Below are 21,804 nucleotides of genomic sequence, written 5' to 3' on the forward strand. Positions count from 1 at the left end.
CACTATAAAAGGTCCCCCACAACCCACACCCACTGCTCTCCTGCTGGTAATAGCTCACCTTAAGCGATCACACTCCTTACAGTGTGTATGGTAACACCCATTGTTTCATGTTCTATGTATAAAAATCTCCCCACTGTACTTTCCACTGAATGCACCCGATGAAGTTATGCTTCACGAAAGCTTAACAAATTTATTTGAGCATAGTCTCCAAGGTGCCATAAGTCCTTTTTCTTTTCGCGAACACAGACTAACATGGCTGCTACTCTGAAACCTGCAACAAAATTGTTTACATCTAAATCTTCAACAGAATTTTGATAATCGAGCAGAAATACAAGAACAAATATTCCAGCTAAAATCTAAAACATTTCAGTTTGGTGCCTCATTCTCCCATTTGCGATAGGTCAGCCTACATCCTTCATGATACAACAGCAGTCTCCTCTCTTGGAGAGGGAGGGCTGCACACCATGGAAGAAGCAAGCCAGCCAACCAGCCCAGCGAGAACAGGACGTGAGAGGGCAGAACTACTACTCCCGCGAGGCAATGCGGCAGCACGCCCAAATATTTCGTTTTTCAGGTGTTCATCTTTAAGTCTTCCCGAAACCGAAAAGCCAACACTTATTTCAAAAAACACAAACAACCCCGCCCTACAACCCACCCCGAAAAAACAAAGCCACGTTTAGTAAAAAGAGTCACAAAATAGCTCTTCCCCACTGAAAACGTTTTTGCTGAAGATTTGCTCCAGCCTTACTTGGACGGTGGAAACGAGGCATCGCCTAACACAGATTTCCACCCTCGCCAATGGGGCACAGCCAAGCCGCCCAGTGGATAAGGAACTGGGCAGGAAATGGTGTGAGACGCCCGAGCGAGAGTGGGGGCTCGGGAAATGCGGCAGGTGGGTCCCACCGCCTGTCCTTACACTGCACATCCCTGTTTCCCTGCCCCCACCAGGAGCTCCAGGCACAAACACTGCGCACGCGCCTCCCCCGGAGTTGCTCACGGCCGGGCCGCTTTGCGAGGGTACGGGCGAGATGCGCATGCGCAATCCGGCCGAAAAGCTCATCGCTATAATTTTGATTTCCCCCCCCCCGTCCTTTTCTCTGTCTCGCTCAGATTCCTCCAGGTCGCGCCGCACAGGGGGCAATGGAAAAGAGGGTTTTTTTAAAAAGCCTTTAAGCCGGTCTTGACCTTTCAACTGCCGGAAGTTCAAAGGTTACCAACAAAATGGCGGCCGCAGCTGCTGCAGGGCTTACTGGCGGTGTGGATCCGGCGGACGCTGGACGGGCCCAGGCAGCGCCTCGCCCGCCCTGCTGAGCGCTGGGACGCAGTTGCATCCAGGGGCCCGAGCTGCTGTGTGTGTGCGGGTTAGCGCCCAGCCGCCCCCGAGACACGCCGCCGGAGGGCAGCGGCCGCCAGCCCAGCCCAGCCCCTGCCCCGGGAACGGCGGCAGCCCCCAGCCAGGCACCGGAGCAGCTTCCACGCGCCTAGGAGCCATAACCCCAGCGCTACCAAGTCAGGAGCGGCTTCTGCTCGCCCAGGGCTGCAGCCGAGCCGTGCCCCCACGGCACCCCACCTGGCAGGGGCCGCAGAGCAGCCCCCGACCTGCCCCATCCCCTCCTGGCAGCAGCCGACGCCGCCAAGCAACGCCCGCCCCGCCGCCGACTCCCCCACCCCCAAGAGCCTGGGAGCGGCCGCCTCGTTCCCGCCTAAAAATAGCGAACGCCTCAGCAGCCCCCTCCCACCTACCTATTAGCAGCAGCCCCTGCTGACCCAGCAGGAGGCTGCACTGGCAGGAGCATGAACCCCTCACCCCGGTCATCACCATCAGTAGTTCCCAGACCTCCCCCAGCAAAGTCCATCACTTGTTGAGGAGCAGGCCTGCAACACCTATTTCCACTCTGCATTTAGCAGCTCAGATTGTGTAGCTTCCAGGGTGAGGGAGGCAGGAGATCTGTCACCTCCTTGTACCTTCTGTGGAAGGGAATTGTGTGTCACACACACATAGTATAAATAAGAAGACTGTATGTTGACTTTATAACTGCGGCTTCTCTGATCTGGCCATGACTGAATCTTGGGAGTCTTAGATCCACTGGTGATAGAACAGTAATGAAAGGGAACTTGACAAGGGGAAAAATCAAACCACCCATCCAAAGACCACTAATGAGGACGAAGTTGATGCATATTTGACTCTCAACAGTTAAGTGCTGCTGTGCAGGATGAATAGGAAGAAAGGAGACAAGGGATTTGAGAGCCCAAGACCTTATAAATTATAAGTATTAATTTTTGTATTTCTTTTGCGTGCTTGAGATTAGTGTTCATTCTCTGTATTATGTAATCTGAAAGCTTTGTCGTGTAGGCTGTACGCTGACCAAAAGTTGACCGTTATGGTTGGTTTTAAAGTAAAGTCAAATGAAGCTGTACAGGGGTAATTTAGGAATGCTTTAAAATTATTGCTGAACATTCAGTTATACTCCGAAATCTTACTCTTTAAAGATGCATTGTGGGTTTCCCTGTTCCAGTGATTCCATATCAAATGTTCACAATTTTCATGTAAAATATTTTTTTCTAATTATCTACTCTTCAGACTCAGCATGATATCTGGAAGGAAAGCTCTGTCTTTTCCAATTCATGTATAAAGATTTTTCAGCTGTAACTTAGTTAACAGTGCTACTTACGATGCATGGACCAGTATAGAATTCTGTTAATTGTTCCATAGCTGTATGTGCTCTGTAGTACCAACCAAAGGAAAAAGTGGTAAAAAATATTTCAGGCCTCAATCCTGCATGATCTTTGCAGATATGCAAAGATCTGCCTGCACAGAGTTTGTGGCGGTATACCATTGCTTTAAATGTTTATTTCTCAGGACCTTCCAATGCTTGAAGCAAGTGCTGTTTCCTAAAGGACAGCTGGGTGTCTTGCTTTTTCATGTATAGGATTTGTATATATGATGAGAGAGTCATCTTGCCAGAGAAATGTTTACTCCTTATGCCCTCTATCCACTCCCTCCCTCCTCCCCAGCAATTATGCCTCTTTGAGGTCCATAGCAGGCAATAGCCAGTCCTATTCTCTTGCAGCCTGGCCGGGATAGAACTCAGTCAGTTTTTATATAGTTGGTGATATTGTACTCTAATAATTGACATTTCACATATTGAAAAGCTATTTAGGTAATTGTTAGAGCTTTCATAACTTCCTCTGAGCCCTTCGTTATTGTATTTGGGGTAACAGACAAAAAGATTCAAAAATAATTCCAGTACAATATTTTAAAGCTGTTCAAAACAGTTCAAACTATATTTTTCCTTGTAGCGTATGTGTGTACAGCCTATATGATGGTGTGATGCTTTGATGGTTTCAGTGACACCTTTGGGATGCCCTGCATAATTCCCATTTCATTGCTTGTATGTGGTCATTCATGCAGATAAGACCTTCATGCCATAAATTCTCTCCTTATGTTTATGTACACATATTTTCACACTGAGTATAATATGTATACAATATCTATGTATGTAGACATACACATGATATAAAGATTGTTCAACTAAGATTTTCTTTTAACTAAGTTAAAGAAACATGAGAAATGACATTGATATGTTATTTGTCTATATTCTTATTTTAAATGTTTTTGTTTTTTCCAGCACAACCCACCAGGTAGTCTGCATCAACAACATAAATTTTCAGAGAAAGTCTGTTGTAGTAAGTATATTATTTACAAAAATATTAAAGGTCATATCCAAAACCAAGATTTTCTTCTGTATTTTTGAGGAAATATAACTGCACGAAAGCTGCCTATGCTCTGTAACTTCTTTGCGCTTTTTATGGTCTGACTAGGAGCCTGTTACAGGACTCTTTTGCCCAAGGGAATGAGACCAAACAGAACTGTGGTTTCATATGAATTTCAGATATACAGATGCAAGATAGACAGTAATTTGTGCCTGAATTTATTTGGAATTAGATTCAAGTCTTTTTAATTTCATTTGGACTATACATGCCAAATAAAAATGTTTGTTTTAAGAGATTATAATAAGATTATGCCTTAACATAGTTTGTGGTAAATTCAGATTTCATTTTACACAGGCTTATTTAAAATTATAATTTAAATAACAAAATAAAAAAATCCGATTTATATTAAAAAAATCTGTTCCCTCCCCCCCAAAATCATTTCTATCCACGCTGGTTAAAATTGGCTTTCATACCTCTAAAAATAAACAATAACAATTTCAGCTAATGCCACTGTTTATTTAAGGGTTAGAATAGTAGAGATTTATGCCCTGATCCTGAATCCATATGGACTAATGGCCAGACCCTGGCAGCAATGCAGAACACTGTTGAAGTTAATGGAGCTCTGAATGAGTTCACAAATCTGCCTGTGTCGATCACCTTGGAGGATTATCAAAGCTTTATCTTATGGAATCCAGTTTTATTATGAGTTAGGTACAATCATTTGTTTAATTAAAAGGGACACCATCAATGTGAATTCTAGTCAATTAAAAAAAAGTTAAATGATCTCCAGTAATACACATGAGAATATTCATCTTTCAAAAGTTATAAGTTTTATGAAACTTTGTTCTTTCTTTTTTTTTTTAAACAAAAAATTAGCATTTGGATCTATTGTTTGACTGTGGTGTCCCTTTTAAAAATATGAATAGAATGAATTAATAGAAATACTTTTATATTGTGTTTTTGAATATGACTGCATAATTAAATGATGATATTGGTTTACATATTTATAGGGTTATGTGGAACTGACTATATTTCCCACGGTTGCAAACCTGAATAGAATCAAACTGAACAGTAAACAATGCAGAATATACAGAGTAAGAGTCAATGATCTGGAAGCAGCTTTTATTTATAATGATCCAACACTGGAGGTTTGTCACCATGAGTCAAAGCAGTAAGTAACTTGTTTAAAATTCTGTAAATGAGCTGCCTTATGTTACTATGATAGTAAGTCGGTTTTTTCCACTGGCAGATTTCAACTGATGATTTTCTTACAGTAACATCAATCTTAGTAAGAAAGAGTTAGCCATTAACTAAATCATGGTTTCCTTTAACAGTTCCTTTCGTATATTGAATTATTTCCTGAAAAATTCAAGAGAATTTGTCTAGCTTGGGCCACTACTCTAATAGTTTGACTACAAAGTAAAATATAATCTTCAGTCTTTGGTCTGTTTCCTTCTATAGTGCTGTGCTAGAGAAATTTCATTACTGATTTTTGTATTAACATTTCTTTGTTTTACTTTGCCGTGGTATCAAATGTTGTTAGACAAATGTGATGGACTCAGAGGTTCACCTTCAATGCTTCAGGTGTTTTAGTCTTTCTTACTCATTGTTTTCAAATGAATATGTTACTAGAAGTCAAAAGATCTGTCATATCATCTGGGGAACAATTTTATGGTTTAGGTCTTATCTACACCAGGGTTTCTCAACTTGTGGGTTGCCAGAATGTGTCAAAGGGGCACATGGGAGGCCCTGTGGGGAAGGAAAGAAGGCTGGGTCCTGGAGTGGGGGGCGGGGGGGGGGGTTGCACAGCCCTCCCCACATTCGACCCACAGCAGTGTCTTTTGTGGCACTGGTTCTTCAGGGCTGGCTGGGCTTGACTTCCTGATTCATAGGTGCACGGGGTCACAGCCCCACTCACATTTAGCCCAGGTGCTCCATTTCAAGATGAGAGGGCCAACTGGGCCAAACTTGTATGAGTAACCCCATGTGTCAGGCCACAACACCACTCTCGCAAATTTGGCAGGACCTGGCCAAACCTGAGTGGCACTGCAAACCCGGAGATTGCAACATCTGGAGCTGGAAGCCAAGCCTGTCCAACCCCGTGGAACCAGTGCAGTCACTATATTATGCATGTGTACTTATTTAGTACTGCATTATATTAATGTGTAAATTTATATATCATGGGTAAGAATATACTGTAAGCGAGTTTTTTGTACTAAAGCTATTTACTGGCTTGTGACAGGCCATCAAGGTTTACAAATGGGTCCTGAGCCCAAGAAGATTGAGAATCACTGGTTTATATGTGATAAATGTTTGGACCAATTTAACTAAAATCAGAGGAAAAAATAACATAGATTATTTATAATTATATTGGAATGCCATCTTTATACTGGAATAATTGCATCCACCCAAAGATTGCATTGATTTAACTAAATTGCTTCTCCTACCAATTTAGTTATATTGGTGCAAAAACTGTGTAGACAAAGCTTTAGTTAACCCTATTTAATCCTTTCTAGGAGAGTTTCTATGGCCTGTGTTATGATGGATGTCAGAATAGATCAGTGGTACCCAAGCTGTACATGATGGTTTGATCAAAACATCTTTATTTATCACCCTGTCACCCTAACCTTATCCTTAAGAGGGGGTCAGTGTGTCCTTGTATCATCTTTGGAGAGTGTGTTTACACCATAACTCTGTACCAGGGTGTTCTGGTACCACCCTTCTGGAATGTGTTTGCATGAGTGTCCTGTGCCGAGTACTTCTTCGGAATGTGTTTTGTTTGGCAATGCCAGTACTGTTCTTGCCAGGTTCTGTGACCTTGCAAGCAGGCATGTTTTGTTACAGGGCCTGACTTCTGCTCACAACCTGACTTTTGCTAACTTTGCTTTATATCAGCAAGACTTGACTACTTTTGTCCAGATCTCTTCAGTCCTCATGTTTCAGGCTCTCTTTCGACTACAAGCTGGTTTAGTGGAATGCTGACAGTTAAGAGGCTATGGCCTGGTCTATACTACAGACTTAGATCGACAAAAGCGGCCTTACTTCAACATAATTATGTCTACACTACATTAGCACTACTAATAGTGTCTACACTACAGCCTTGCTCCAGCTGATGTAAGTGCCCTACTACACTGACATAACAACTCCACCTCCACGAGAGGCGTAAGGCTTATGTTGGTGTAGTTAGGGCGAGACAGTTGTCTGTGTAGACACTGAACTACTTACTTTGGCTGTTTGGCTGTTATTCTTGTTGATTTCACGACTTTGCATTGGAGCGGTGAAATTGACAAGAAAGGCTAGTAGGCTCCCTGCTATGAACCTAGTACTCGGTTCACAGATGGGACTGTTGCCCCGGGGCAGGTGTTGGGGGCTCCAGCCTTGAGCCCAGTTACTGCCTGGACTCCCTGCAGAGCTAACCACCTGGAGCCAAGGCCGGGCTCCCCACAGGGAGCCCAACTGTTGCCAGGGCTCCAGGCTGCCCATAGGATCCAAACCCAAGAGCTGAGAATCTGTGCAGCAGCTGGGCTTCCAGGAGGAAGCCAGAACTCCGGGCAGCAGCAGGGAGCCTGGGCAGCAGTGGGAAATCAGACAGCAGCCCCAGGGGCATCCAGGCTCCGAGCAGGGAGCTCTGTGCAGTTCAGAGCCTGGGCTCTTAGCCCCCAGTGCTGCCCCCTTAGCCTGGTAGAAGCACTCCTGATGAGGATGCACACCACCAACAGAAGGAGGGTAGTGTGGACATGAAAAACAGCAATAATTATTGTGGTGTCTGTAAGTCAACCTATCATAGGTTGACTTAATGTTGTAGTGTAGATGTGCCCTAAGTGAAGATTCAGTTAAATGGGATTTTTAAGTACCAGTCGTGTTCTCTGAAGCTTAATTTAATAATCTGTCAGGTTTATTAGTCTTTATCATTACCTGTGCATACATTAGAACCCTGCATTTCTTAACTATTAGATTTCTATGATGAATTATATTAGCATCTTGGTTACCTCAAAGCCCAAAATTATAAAACTTAACTTTAAACTTCTCCTGACATGGGTTAGGAACTTGCTGTTAGAGAAGGATTAGGGTACTTCCTCTCCCTTGCCTTAATTCCTGAACCACAAGTGCTGTTCACTAACATGAAATTGTCCTTTATTAACTTCGTATTCAACCTAGCTGTTCAGATGGCGATCTAATTTATATGGAGTATGAAATCGGGAGGAACACTTCAGCCTATGGTAGATCAGCTCTTGTTCAATCCAGAACTGCTCTTTACTATCAAGTCTTTTCACTGATGGTATAAAACATGTACAAGTGTTTTTCTTTTGTTTTTAATGTTGAATGTGAATTTATTGTGTTTTCTTTTTAAGTGTACGAGTGACATTCGTGGACGCTGTCTTCTATTTATCCACAGCATAGGCAGCAGCCTACAGACACCATCTTTGGAGAGTGTTAGGCTATTTCTGTTTTCATGCCCATTCTGTTCTTGGCCTCTCTGCTGACTATCGGGAATGACACCAATTTTGGTTATTGTAATGTCATCACCTATATATTAGCATCTGGACTAAGACCTCCAGAAGCATTTCACAAGGCCAGGACTGTATTTGAACTTGGATTCTTGAAGCTGTAGGCTCTGTATCTCATTACTAACCATCCATGCAAAAGCTTGAAAAATCCACTCTGCCAGATGCGGTCCAGTGGATAGGGCACCAGAGTGGAAGTCAAGAGACCTGAATCTAGTCCTAGCTCTAACATTGACTCACTACTGTTCAGTATCTTGTCAGCAGTGTAAAACTGACAAGAATCATGTTAATTTCGTAGTGCTGATGCTTGGCAAAGCTCTGTACTTCAGCAGATGCAGTCTGTGGAATTATTTTTGTGTCTGGACGACCAAAAAATATAGACACTGGGGTCTCGTCTACACAAGCAAACTTTTCTGTCATAATTCATCCTTTTAAACTAGGATTAGACCATCCTTGTGAAAGAGCTGAAGTTTCATTTACCCTGTAGAATGCACCATTGCTGCCAGTGGTAGAAATTGTACTAGCGGTGTATTAAGTGAATGAAGTTTGCTAGTATAGATAGTGGGAGTGACCCAGCCCCTCTTACTCCAATTGCTTTGCTGTTACGAAGGAAGAGGGTCTCTGCTCCTTTTTCCTTTGACCAGGCTCTTGGCTTCTGTGAAAGTGGGGTGTGTCCACTACTCTTTTTTTTCACTTCCCACCCTTCCAAAACTCAAATGTTTGGGTCCTCCTCTCCAGTGAACAGCTCCAGTGTTTGCTCCTGATGCTGCTGCTCATAGCTTTCCCAAGCAGTGACAAAGAAACTGGGATAGTTCTTTAAAATTTCATGGCTGTCTCCAGGATTTTGTATAGCACCTGTGAAAACTGGCAGTATTCTGTTCAGTTTTCACTTAACTCTGGCTTGGGAAAAATATAAGCAGCAGAAGTGATATGGGGAGCTGTCTTTCTGCATAGTCAGAATGCACTCCATTTGTTCACATTTGGTTCATCTTGTGAAGTTTATCTTTACAACTATAAAAGTTAGAAATTTAGTTTTCTTTACAATTAAAGCTTAACTTCTACAGTAGTTGATGGCATTGTTTCTCCAGCTGAGAAGGAATTATTCCTGCCCAGGGCGGGTAAGTAAACAAGTACATTTTTTTCAAGACTCTGGCTAGTAAGTAGTTTAATTTTGTAAGCCCTGTCCTGAGGCATCCAGAATCCCAAAAATGTAGTTCTGAGACACAATCATAACTGTTCTTAGCAAATGTTCTGGAGGATAAACTCTTAATACTAATAGATTTAAGAGGTGGTGATATCTACTTACTATCTTAACTTTGATTTCCCCATGGATGGCCTGTCCCTACTTTTTCCTAAAATCGTGATGAGGCCTTTGTATGACCTAGCCAAAAAGATAGGAAGGCTGAAGCCCCAGTTTCTGGGGACAGGGTCATACGTTGTTTTACACTGATCTCTCTGTATTTATGAGCCAGTGAGGAAGCCCTCCAGGGAGTTACATTTGACCTTTCTCAACTGGACGGATCATCATTGTACCAATCCTTAGACTTTTATAGTGGTAGGGTAAAACAGGCGACAGAATTAGAGGGGAATATAGTAACTCCCAGTTGGTTTGACATCTTCCCTTGGAAAAGAACAATTTTTTTTAGTTTTTTATTAAATATATAAAAGGTACAATGTCATGTAAATTCCCACTTCTTAACACACTGAAGCCAATGTTTTAAATGTAAAATTTCAAAGCATTGTGCCTTTGCCAATGCCTCAATGATTTAGCAATTCGGCTATGCCCCGCTATGCCCTCTTTCACACGCTTCCTTACCTTGCCCTTACTGCCTCAGCCAAAGGATCTGTGTAGTGGATATTTTATGAACTGCCACTACCATGAGGATTGTTTGCTTTTACTTGTGAAATGAGTGCTGACATGGGTGTCTTGAAACCTCTTTCAGACATGTTAGCGTGTATGTGTACATAAACATTAGTGAAGAGAGCAATGATGTGTGAGTTTCAAGCAGGGAGAGGAAGGTGATTATGGAAGGTGAAACTTACGTTGATTTTCCAAAGCATTGTGTAATTTCCTTTAATCTTCCAAAAAGTAAATGACTTGTCTTAAGCCTGAAGTGTCTTAAGTTTAAATGAAGGAAGGACAAAGCCATTATTGGCAAAAAGATTGAATGCAGTTTGCCAATTTAGATAGGTTAGTTAGAAATTATTACCTTTATAAATATTTGCAGCCAGAAGACATCATCGCACAGCTCAGCTAGCTGTCAGTAAACTGATGACACTATAATACACATTTGTAAAGAGTTTTGTTTCTCATAAATCTTGGGATGTTACGCAGCCAGGCTAAGAGAGTAGTAAGTATATGTGGAGCACATTTTCAGGGCTAACAGTTAGCTATTGAGAAAAATACTTGTATTTTAGAGAACATAAAAAAAGCAGCTTTCCAAAATTATAAATAATACAGATTGGTTGGTAAATGATAGTTCCTGTTTATAAGGGATTATACAGTTTAAAAAACAACATGAAATACTTTATAATAGTTTAGTGATAGTATTTTATAAAAGTTAACAAATTAAATTTTACCCTTTGTGAATAACGTGCTTTCATTAGGACAGAATCAATGAGTAGTCAAATATGGGAGAATGGAAGGAAAGGAGAATATTTTTAGACTTCAGGACAAAAAGGTCGATGTGGTAACAGACATGATCTAATGTCTCAGTTAACAAAATGTTTATTATTTTGTTAAATTATTTTCAGTGGCCGAATCCTTTTTGAGATAAACCACCTTGTTTCTAAAGAAATTCTCCTGGCTGTAATAATATCATAATAAGTGTATTAAGGGCATTACAAGACTGCATTTGTGAGTGAAGTTGCCAGGGTTTGGAGGTGCATTTAAAGACTATGATGAAGTAGCAGAAAAGTAAAATAAATTGTTTGAATCAATCCTATTCCTTAAGCAATTTTCACAGGAAATTGAATGAAGTCTTTAAGGAAGAAGTTATGGAACACCATAAAACTCAAGCACTCTAAATCACCAGGACCAGTGATGTTTAGAAGGCTGGAAAGTTGCTAAACTGGTGCCTATATTTATAAAACAACACAAAACCTAAATATTATTCTGAGAAATACTGACCAGTGAGTATCTCACTTCTGGATCTAGGAAACTGAGTCTAACGATAGAATAACAGTATCAAATCCGCATAACTTCTTAAAGGGAAGAAGATTTGTACCTCTTTGACCTATTAAAATATATTTGAAAATGTTAATGGCTGATGAAGGTTATCTAATGAATATGGTTAGTGTGGATTTTCAAAAAAGTTTTTGCTAAAGTCCTCAATAAGACTCTTAAGGAAAACAATCACAAAATATGGAGCAAAATCTTGTTATGGATTAAAAACTGCTTAAAGGGCTTACTCTGATTGTTTTTTCTTAATCTTGTGATCTGTGTAGCACAAAAATATTTCCTGGGCTATATGGCCGAGCAGCAGTAGAGTGAAATGGACACGGTCTAGAAGGGAGGGAGGCCAAATGCAAAATCCAGCCCACAGGTAAAAATAGAAAACAGCTGGTGCTTTTCCACTTTCCAAAGAGCAAAATTGGGAGGAGAACAGATGAATTTTCCCCACTTTTGGCCTCTGACTAATAGGTTTTTTCATTGAGCTTGTGTACAATTTTCAGTTTCTTGTTTTATATATTAATGATTTATGAGAAGGAAGTGAGCAGCAGTCTTGCTGATGGCACTATGTTTTATTAGCAGATCTGTGGAGGCTTTTAAGAAATTCTGGTTGTATGTCAACACACTGGAGAGTCAGGTTGGAAGCAAATAAAGTATAATTTAAATAAACATTGGCCAATACTTTCAAATGTGAGTGCCTCTAAAATTAGACACCTAAACAAGAGTCTTCTGCTTTTCAGAGGTGCTGAGTTGCTGCACTTTTCATTGACTTCACTGGAAGTTGAGGATGATCAGTGCCTCTGAAAATCAGGCCACTTATTTAGGTGCCTAACTTTACTTTGGAAATTCTGGCTGTTATTTACATTGGCAAAAATGTGTTTAATGTATACTTATTAGCTCTGAACTTTCAAGATCCTCTGAGGAAAAGATTTGAAGTCATTTTAAATAACTTGGTGTAGATGTTACTAGCCACAGCAGCAGTGTAGACTGGCATGCCTGTCCCTCCGCATCCACATCTGAGGGAGACCATGCCTCCTCGCAGTTTGGTCTGCCTAGGGTATTCTCCCAAAGGAATTAAAAACAAAGCGGGAATTAGCAGTTCTCAGTGGGCCCTGGCCTTCAAGCGGGGCATCACCATAAACAGTCTGGGCTCTGGCCTGCAACCAGGCTTTAAACAGAGTGGGGTGGCAAGCAGTCAAGGCTCTGGCCTGCAATCAGGCAGAGCTGTAGCAATTTATCCTCCCATTCTAGGGGCTCCTGCAGAGTGGAGCACCAAGCACAGTCTGTGGGGCTCCAGTAGGGATGCCCAAGGAGCACAGGCCTCCTGGCTTAAGGAGGGGAAGTACTGCCACTAGTGTTCCCTCTTAATTTTTCCCACACATCTGCAGAATGAATTTTGTTATGTGCACCAATATGAAGGTGATGTGTGACAGAAGCAGGGACAGGGTGCACTCAGGGGGAAGAGGCGGGGCAGGGGCGGGGACTTAGAGGAAGAGGGGAGGGGGTCGAGTCCCCCCTGGCTAGAGGGGAAGTTGGCGCCTATGGCCCCCTGCCCCGGCTGCGGCAGGTCCTGGCTGGGCGGGTACCCTGAGCGCCTGTGCAGCGCTACATAGGCTGCTGTGTGACCGCGCAGCTTACAGGGAACTTAGACTGCCATCCCAGGGGTGGGGTGGTAGGGGGGACGCGGGCCCGTCCAACTCAACTGCATCACAGCCCAGGGCCCTAACAGTGGCAGAGCGGTGTGCCACTGGGTCAGCGGAAAATCTATCCACAACACACTGACAGTGTTTCTGGCATCACCACAGCCAGACAGTAGTCTGGCTCTCCTGGCCTGCTTCCTACTCTCCCCCTCAGTCTCCCTGGGATACTTTGCCAAGGGAGCGGTAGCAGCTCCTCAGCATTGGGAGTGGCAGGGCTCTCTGGAAGCTCAGGCTGGTCATCAGGGCAGCAGAGGTTCTGGCATCCCACTCCAGCAGCCGGGAAGGAGCATCTGTCTCCTTCCACACCTCCCTCTTGAATGAGCTGCTGGGCTGGCCTTTTATGCTTCCTCTTCCTGTCCTGCCCCTCTGTTTCTGGCTTGCGGGGCGTGGCCCTTCAGGTTCCACCCACCCAGCGACTTGTGGCTTCCACTCCGTGTCCGCGTCTGAGGGAGGCCACGCCTCCTCGCTACAAGCAGTTAGGGCAATAGTGTGTTCAGATATGTTAATAAAGGGATTAAAGGGAATACCAATGATAGTATTATGAAACAATATATACTGTTATCTGTATCGAAAGAGAAAGCAAGAAGGTGTTCTAGGGCAACCTGTCTGTGCTGGAAGTTACACAGTGAAGGCAAGGTAACTGACAAGCCTGGAAATACTCTGGGCAAAACAGAGAGAGATGTCTCTCTCCACCCAAGAGAGGCACCAGCTGAGGAGCTGAAAGCCGAGAGTGGGTACCCTTACTGAACCACTGGGGGGAAATGCAGATGCAGTTGCCCTGAACTTGTCTTGTGATGTTTCCTTCTGTATTCTAGGAACTGGACTTAGACCATCAAATGGTTTTGAACAGGCCACTGAATAGATATCAGATTTTCTATTTTTACTATTATGGTTACAATAATATTCAACACTTGTACTACTTCCTGCTGTAGCGTGTTATACTAATGCCATGTAGAATCAAGATGTTTCCTCACAGCTTGGATTGCTTGTTTAGCATAAACAATTATATAACTTTCCCTCTCCCATCATGTCATGTGTTTCAAACTCAAGACACCACTATTTATTTAATACAGTTACTAGGTTTTACTTTACCAGACTACCAATTTTCTGATAATGCTTTTGTTTTGGTAAATACGGGTTTAGAAATAGAACTACATTGTATAAAGTATGTAGAAAAAACCTGGCATTTAGTGGACTCTGTTTCTGTCTTTAATGTGGAAAGTAATATTTTAATCGCTTCTTTATGTTTTGTTTTTGGGGGTGGGGGGTTAAACATTGGAGGACTTCAATTTTAAAGCAGTTGAGTAAATACTGCTTTTTTGTACAAGACTTTATTCTGTTACATCTGCAACCTGCTATGATAAACTCATGGATTACCATAACTGTAGAATTCTTTACTGTTTTGAGTAAAATGGCAAAGAAATACAGTCTCCTTAATAGTTTGTTTACTTGATGTTGCTGTTTAAGGACTTGTAAGTGTAGGGTCATGGAAGAATGAAACCATATTTTCAGCATTCATGTTCATGTATAGTGTTTATTCATATCCTAGAAGCATGTTTAAAATAATGTTAAACTGAGTATTTTGTTACAGAAAGTTAAAATGGGATGTATGGTTCCTGCATCATTAGGGGGAGCTGGAAAGTGAATGTATATTATTCTCTCTCAATCAGTCCACATTTGGTAAATTAGAACCATTTATCATCATTTCTGGACCTGTAATTTTTGTCTATAACTGTGAGGGGTTATTTTTAAACAGCCGTATCCAGTTTGTAGAGGACAATTCTAGCCATGAAAAGATTGCTGTATGGTACTAATCCTCTAATAGATTCCTTTTATAATGAATCACCCATTTGATTTGGACCACTATACAGTTCCACAATAAAAGGAACAAAATAAAGACTGATTTATATTAAAATGTTAGACTATTAAGATCAATAGAGCCTACCTTTCTCGTTACATCATAATAATCTTTTCCTGTCTGTGAATCCACTGGAATTTAAAATGTAACCACAATCTCACCACGATTCCTCAGAATTGAACAAATTCTTTGACGTACTGGAAAGGAATCCCTTGCCAATAATTAGAGACAGAAAATGTTAACATTCCCAGGATCAGATTTACATTAAAATGAGTTAAAACAACCCGACCCAAATTTAAAACTAAAATTAAAGTTGACTTGTTAATTTTTATTTTCTTTTGGTAGTGACTTGCCATAATTACTAAATTAAGGCATGAGTGAATTAAGGAATGATTTTCATACTGTTTCAGCATAGCAGCCGTGTTAATCTGTATCCACAAAAAGAAAAGGAGTACTTGTGGCACCTTAGAGAGTAACAAATTTATTTGAGCATAAGCTTTCGTGAGCCACAGCTCTCTTCATCCGATGAAGTGAACTGTAGCTCACGAAAACTTATGCTCAAATAAATTTGTTATGAAGTGAGCTGTAGCTCATGAAAGCTTATGCTCAAATAAATTTGTTTGTCTCTAAGGTGCCACAAGTACTCCTTTTCTTTTTTCATACAGTGTTTGCTTTTTTCATTCTCACCCCAAGTCCTGCAAAGACTTAAGCATTTGAGTAACTTTACACTTGTGAATAGTCCAATTGAACTCACTGGTACCATTCATGTGACTGATTCTTTGTGGGAATCCTGCCTTTTAAAAGCACTTCAACTACAATACAGGAAAAATTGATCATGTTAACACATGGGATTTTGGAGTTTCTGTAATCAGATGCTCGCATTTTCTGCTAATGTTCTATGATGAGAAGATTTCAAACAAACTAGTCTAGTTTACTGTTCCTAATGTTCTCAGTCCTACTGCTGATATGTTCTCAGTATACCTTAGTTTATTTTTTTAGCCAAGGCACAGGTGGGGAAGGCTGAGTATCTAAGCTTAAAGTTTGACACCTAGATGATCTTTAGCCCTTCTTCCTTCCAAATAAGATACAGTAAATTGAGTTTAATGAAGTTTGTAGTTTACGCTGGATGGTGGATAGGGATTGCGTTCAGATGGAAAGAAAGTAATGATTTAAAATGAGGTCATGTCTACTTTGTGCGGACTTTCGATTTCATGGCCCTCTTACTAAGAATGGAAGTTTGCTTTGGTATCTATGGTCCAAACTGTTCATCTGCCTACCGTTGTACAACACATATGAGCTGGCTTTCTATGTGGTTGCAGCCCTCCATTCCCACAATGACTGGATTTCATTGGTGGTGAGCTTTTAAATGCTTTAGATACTTTGAGATGAAAGGTGATGAGTAATTTAAAATATACTTTGTGGTGTGATGTTGCACACTCAATCTTCAACAAGCAAGCTTTAAAAAAAAATGATCTGTAGAAGATTTATACTGGAAAAATGTTCTTGATCTTCAGAGTTTAACATGCTTTTAAGAGATTTTTTTTTTTTAAGGTATGATGTTAAACTACAAAATCAAGAAAACTCTCAAACTTGATCATAAACAGTCCAGTATTTATGGGCACCAGGATGCAGATAGGATAGTGTTAATGATGGGATAGTTATAGCTGGATACCACTGGAGAACTGATTCTTAACTATGATTTTCTGTGCTTTTGTGAGTTAAAGCCAGAGCTCCAACATTCAATACAGTATGTGGTATGAAAAGCATATAAAGTATAACAGTTTGTATCCAGCAACCAAAGTAGACAAAAGGACTACCAAATTAAAAACCTGTTTCATTCCCAGAAATGTAGGGCTGGAAGGGGCCTTGAGAAGTCATCAAGTCCAGCCCACTGTGCTGAGACAGAACCAAATATACCTAGACCATCCCATATTGTTGTTTGGCCAACCTGTTCTTAAAAGCCTCCAGTGATGGGGATTCCACGACCTCCCTTGGAAGTCTATTCCAGAGATTGACTACCTGTAGAGTTAGAGTTTCTTAATAGCTAACCTAAATCTCTTTTGCTGTAGGTTAAGCCCATACTTCTTGTCCTACCTTCAGTGAACATGGAAAACATGTTTGTCATCCTGCTCACAACAGTCCTTAACATACTTGAAAACTGTTATCTGGTCATTCTCCCGCGGCTCCTTTTCTCAAGGCTAACCATGCCCTTCTTTTTAACCTTTCCTGATCGGTCACATTTTCTAAACCTTTTATCATTTTTGTTGCTCTTCTCTGGACTCCTGCTAATTTGTCCACGTCTTTCCTTAAAGTGTGGTACCCAGAATTGGCACAGTATTCCAGCTGAGGCCTCACTCGTGTTTAATGAGAGTGGGGCAATTACCTGCTGTGTCTTACATATGACACTCAAGTTAATACACCCAAGAATGATGTTAACCCTTTTTGCAATTGCATCACAATTGTTGACTCATATTCAATTTGTGATCCACTGTAACCCTTAGATCCTTTTCAGCAATACTAGCGCCCCACCAGTTATTTTACATTTCGGAGTTGTGCATTTGATTTTTCCTTCCATCCTAAGGGAAGTACTTTGTACTTGTTTTTATTGAATTTCATCTTGTTGATTTCAAACCAGTTCTCCAATTTGTCAAGGTTGTTTTGAATTCTAATTCTGTGGTCCAAAGTGCTTGCAACCTCTCCCTGCTTGGTATCATCCACATATTTTATTAGCATACTTTCCAGTCCATTATCCAAGTCATTAATGAAAACATTGTTGGTTCCCCACAAGATAAGTCCTTCCAGTTTGACAGTGAACCATTGATAACTACTCTTTGATTATGTTCTTTCAACCACTTTTGCACCCACTGTAAGAGCTAGAGAGAGCCTGGAGCACTGGGCCTGGTGTAAGATCTGAGGTCTGAACCAGAGGCTGTGAACCAACGTTAGGCCATGTATTAAAGTAGATGTTTACAAGTTCACTGTCCTATGTATGATCTTGGCAAAAGTATTGCTAGCATTGCTAAAACACTGGCATTCCTAAGAAGCAACAGATATTGGGTATGTGTGAAAACACATTCCAAAATATTAGCTCAGAAGGATCCTGATCTAATACTAAATAAGAGGATGTTTTGCCCCTGACACCTGGAGCATTATACAAAAGGAGGTAACAAGCAGACGTCATGAAACACGTGAGGTGGTATATAAGTTGTTTTCCTTAGTCTATAAATTTTGGGGTTCTTTGCCTTAACCCTTTGTGCAGCCAAGGTGACAGCAGAAATTCCTGCTGCTGACTGAACTGTTCCTTGCTACTGGGCACTCATGTGTTAATGTAGCTGTAACCATGGAACTGCGACACTGGTACTGTGCCTTAAGGGCAGTAAACCTGGCTGATTGCCTTCATCACCGAACCATGGTGAATAACATTGTGGTCTGTTGAATTAACAAGCTGCATTCTATGCTTGTGTTAATAACGTTGGCATTCCAGAGAGAGAAACACTGAGCAGCTGTAACAGCTCAAAGCAGCACCTGGACAATGCTAGCACAGCAACAACATTCCAGCCTTCAGCACTTAACAATATCCACCTTATGGCAATTTCATCTAAACCACATTTCTCTAGTTAGCTATGAGAATGTCATGTTGAACTATGTCAAAAGCCTTACTAAAATCAAGATATATCATGTCTACTGCTTCCCCCCATCCACTAAACCAGTAACCTTGTCAAAAAAGGAAATTAGGTTGGTTTGGCATGATTTGTTCTTGACAAATCCATGCTGGCTATTCCGGATAACTCTATTTTTAATCTTCTAAATGCTTACAAATTGATTGTTTAATAATTTGTTCAAATATCTTTCCAGGTATTAAAGTTAGGCTGACTGATCTATAATTCCCCAGGTCCTTTTTGTTCCCTTTTTAAAAGATAGATACTGTGTTTGCCCTTTTCCAGTCCTCCAGGACCACACCCGACCACCATGAATTCTCAAAGATACCGATGTTGCTTCAGCTAGTTCCTTAAGTACCCAAGAATGAATTTCAGCAGGCCGCTCAGACTTGAATACATCTAATTCATGTTCATTAACCTGTTCTTTCCCTATTTTGGCTTGATTTCCTTCTCCTTGTTGTTAATAGTAATTGTGCTATTTTTAGTGAAGTCTGAAGCAAAATAGGTGTTAAACACCTAAGCTTTCTTGATGTCATCAGTTATTAGCTCTGCTTCCCTGCTAACTAGGAGACCTACACCAGTGGTTCTCAACCAGGGGTCTGTGTATCCCTGAAGGTAGGCAGAGATCTTCTAGGGGATACATCAACTCATCTAGATATTTGCCTAGTTTTACAAACTACATAAAAAGCACTAGCAAAGTCAGTACAAACTAAAATTTCATACAGACAAAATGAGAAAGTCAGCAATTTTTCAGTAATAGTGTACTGTAACACTTCTGTACTTTTATGTCTGATTTTGTAAGCAAGTAGGTTTTTACGTGAGGTGAAACGTGGGGTACGCAAGACATATCCGACTCCTGAAAGGGGTACAGTAGTCTGGAAAGATTGAGATCCACTGACCTACACTGTCCTTTCTTTCTCTTGCTTCTAATGTATTTAAAGAACCTCTTCCTATTGCCTTCTGTCTTTTGCTACATGTAACTCAGTTTGTGATTTATCCTTTCTGAGATTGTCTCTACATGCTTGCACTATTATTTTTTACTCCTCTTTAGCAATTTGTCCATGTTTCCACTTTTTGTAGAATTTCTTTTTAATTTTCAGATCATTAAAGAGCTCTTGATGGCACCATATTGGCCTCTACCTACCTTTCCTTCTCATTGGGATAGTTTTCAGTTGTGCCTTTAATATTGTTTCCTTGAGAAACGCAGCTCTCTTGAACAGTTTTTGCCCTTATATTTTCTTCCCATAGGAGCTTACGTAGCAGTTCGGAATTTAATGTCTGCTTTTTTTAAGTCCTTATTTTGCTGCTCTCACTTCTTCCTTTCCTTAGATTCATGAAATCTATCATGATCACTTCCACCCAAATTTCCCTCCACCTTCAGATTCGCAACCAATTCCTCTCTGTTGGTGAGAATTAGATTTTTAAATCAGGTTTCTGAGAGCACTGTATACATTTAGGCCAAGGTTTTCCAAAGTGGTGCCTGAAAGTAGATTTCTACATCAGTATTTAGTAATATTTAATATTAAGTAAAGTTATTTTCAAAATGCTGACCACCCTGTAACTCTCATTAAAGTCATTGGGAACAGTTAAGTGCTTAAGCAGTTTGAAAAATATGTGACTTATTTAGATGCCTAAAGTTTGGAGCCTAATTGTAGATTCCTGCTTTTGAAAGTCCTGGCCTGAAAAACATACTTTCCACATGGTTCAACATATTGACCTTAGATATTCACTTACACCAGTAAGTGGGTTGTCAGATTATTTTTTATATAACGTATGTTCAAATTCTTTTAAGAATAGACCTTTTTTGTTTCTGTTTTGTATACTTGTTAGTAAATTTTTATAAGCCTGATTTTTCCAAGAAAGCACTATTGTTTTCGATACTTCTCAATTTGTTATGTCTAAATTTCTCTGTTTAATGCTTATCATATCAAGAACGATATAAACCGCTATTATAACAAGAGCCAAAGCAATCAGAGAGCATAAGCTTAAAAGTTGCACTGATACCATATTTGAACGTGCATTTTAAGAATTGAAATGGGTTTTGTTTTACTTTTAGGAGAAATCTCAACTATTTTTCCAATGCTTATGCTGCTGCAGTCAGTGCTGTGGACCCAGATGCTGGAAATGGAGAACTCTGCATTAAGGTTCCTTCGGAGCTGTGGAAACATGTTGATGGTAAAGTGTAGAGACCATATTGATACTTAAATTAAGGTACTGCAGATTTGATAGCTAGGGCATTTTGTATTGAAAGACATTAGATTTAAGTAAACATAAATAATAGATTAAATTAGGATCACTCTTTCCCCTTCCCCACAAAAACCCCCACCCAACACCTTTTTGGAAAGAATAAAAAGCCCGGATCCACAAAGGGACTTGGGTGTTGCAACAATCAGTGTCGCAACACCTAACTAATAATTGGAGGAGCATTGCGACATGCAGAGCCTGAGTTAGCCTTTACAATGAATGGGAAGAGAGAGCTGCCTGAGAATGGGATTCACAAAAGCTAGCATGCTCTGCAGGGAGCCTCCTAAGCTAGCTCGTGGGAGAAACTGTCCCCTCATAGAGTTAGGCAACTTAATATGAGCTACAAGGGAGATACCTACCTGCTTGCAATTCACAACCAGGAACCCCTCTACTGATGTCAGATGGCTTAGGTTTTGGGGGTTTTTTGCTGGGGGGGCGTTTTTTAAGTATAACAAAGGGAGGAAAGGGGAAGTTGATAGTAGTGTATATAAATAAGAAGTTAGCGATTGTAAAAAAATTGATAAGGGAAACAAAAGGATATAAGGAGAAATCTGTGGCCATCAGAGATAAGGACAACAAAAAGGAGTTTTAAAAATATATTAGGAACAAAAAGAATTCTGATAATGCTATTGGTCCACTGCTAGATGGAAATGGTAAGATTATCAATAATAATGTGGAAAAAGCAGAAGTGTTCAATTTCTCTTCTGTATATGGGGAAAAAACATGATATAGTCTCATCTATGGTGATAATACTCTTTCCATTCCACCAGCATCTCTAGAGAATGTTAAACAGAAGCTACTAAAGTTAGACATTTTTAAATCAGCAGGTTCATGTGTTTTAAAAGAGCTAGCTGAGGAGCTCGCTGGACTGTTAATGTTGGTTTTCAGTACGTCTTGGAGCACTGAGGAAGTACCAGAAGACTGGAAGAAATCTAATTTTGTGCCAATTTAA

At 40.8% G+C, this 21,804-nt stretch overlaps 1 protein-coding gene across 8 annotated transcripts in view; it reads left to right on the top strand.

Annotated features, from left to right (window-relative positions):
* Nucleotides 1–1,180: 1,180 nt before the first annotated feature.
* The window catches only part of TAF2 (TATA-box binding protein associated factor 2), a 107,718-nt gene continuing 87,094 nt past the window's right edge, over nt 1,181–21,804 (top strand). For 4 of the 8 annotated variants that reach the window (XR_012157106.2, XM_073330247.2, XM_073330249.2 and 1 more), the window contains exons 1-4: nt 1,184–2,266; nt 3,633–3,687; nt 4,725–4,885; nt 20,665–20,783. Coding sequence is in view for 5 of the 8 variants with exons in the window: in XM_073330247.2 (XP_073186348.1) it covers nt 2,214–2,266; nt 3,633–3,687; nt 4,725–4,885; nt 20,665–20,783 (388 nt within the window). In the remaining 3 variants the exon portion in view is untranslated. Of the gene's footprint in view, nt 2,267–3,632; nt 3,688–4,724; nt 4,886–20,664; nt 20,820–21,804 lie in introns of those variants that run through there. The other 4 variants (XM_073330253.2, XM_073330254.2, XM_073330252.1 and 1 more) reach the window with 3 other exon arrangements.

The sequence above is a fragment of the Lepidochelys kempii genome, chromosome 2 (genome assembly GCF_965140285.1).
Source record: "Lepidochelys kempii isolate rLepKem1 chromosome 2, rLepKem1.hap1, whole genome shotgun sequence".
Lineage (NCBI taxonomy): Eukaryota > Metazoa > Chordata > Testudines > Cheloniidae > Lepidochelys > Lepidochelys kempii.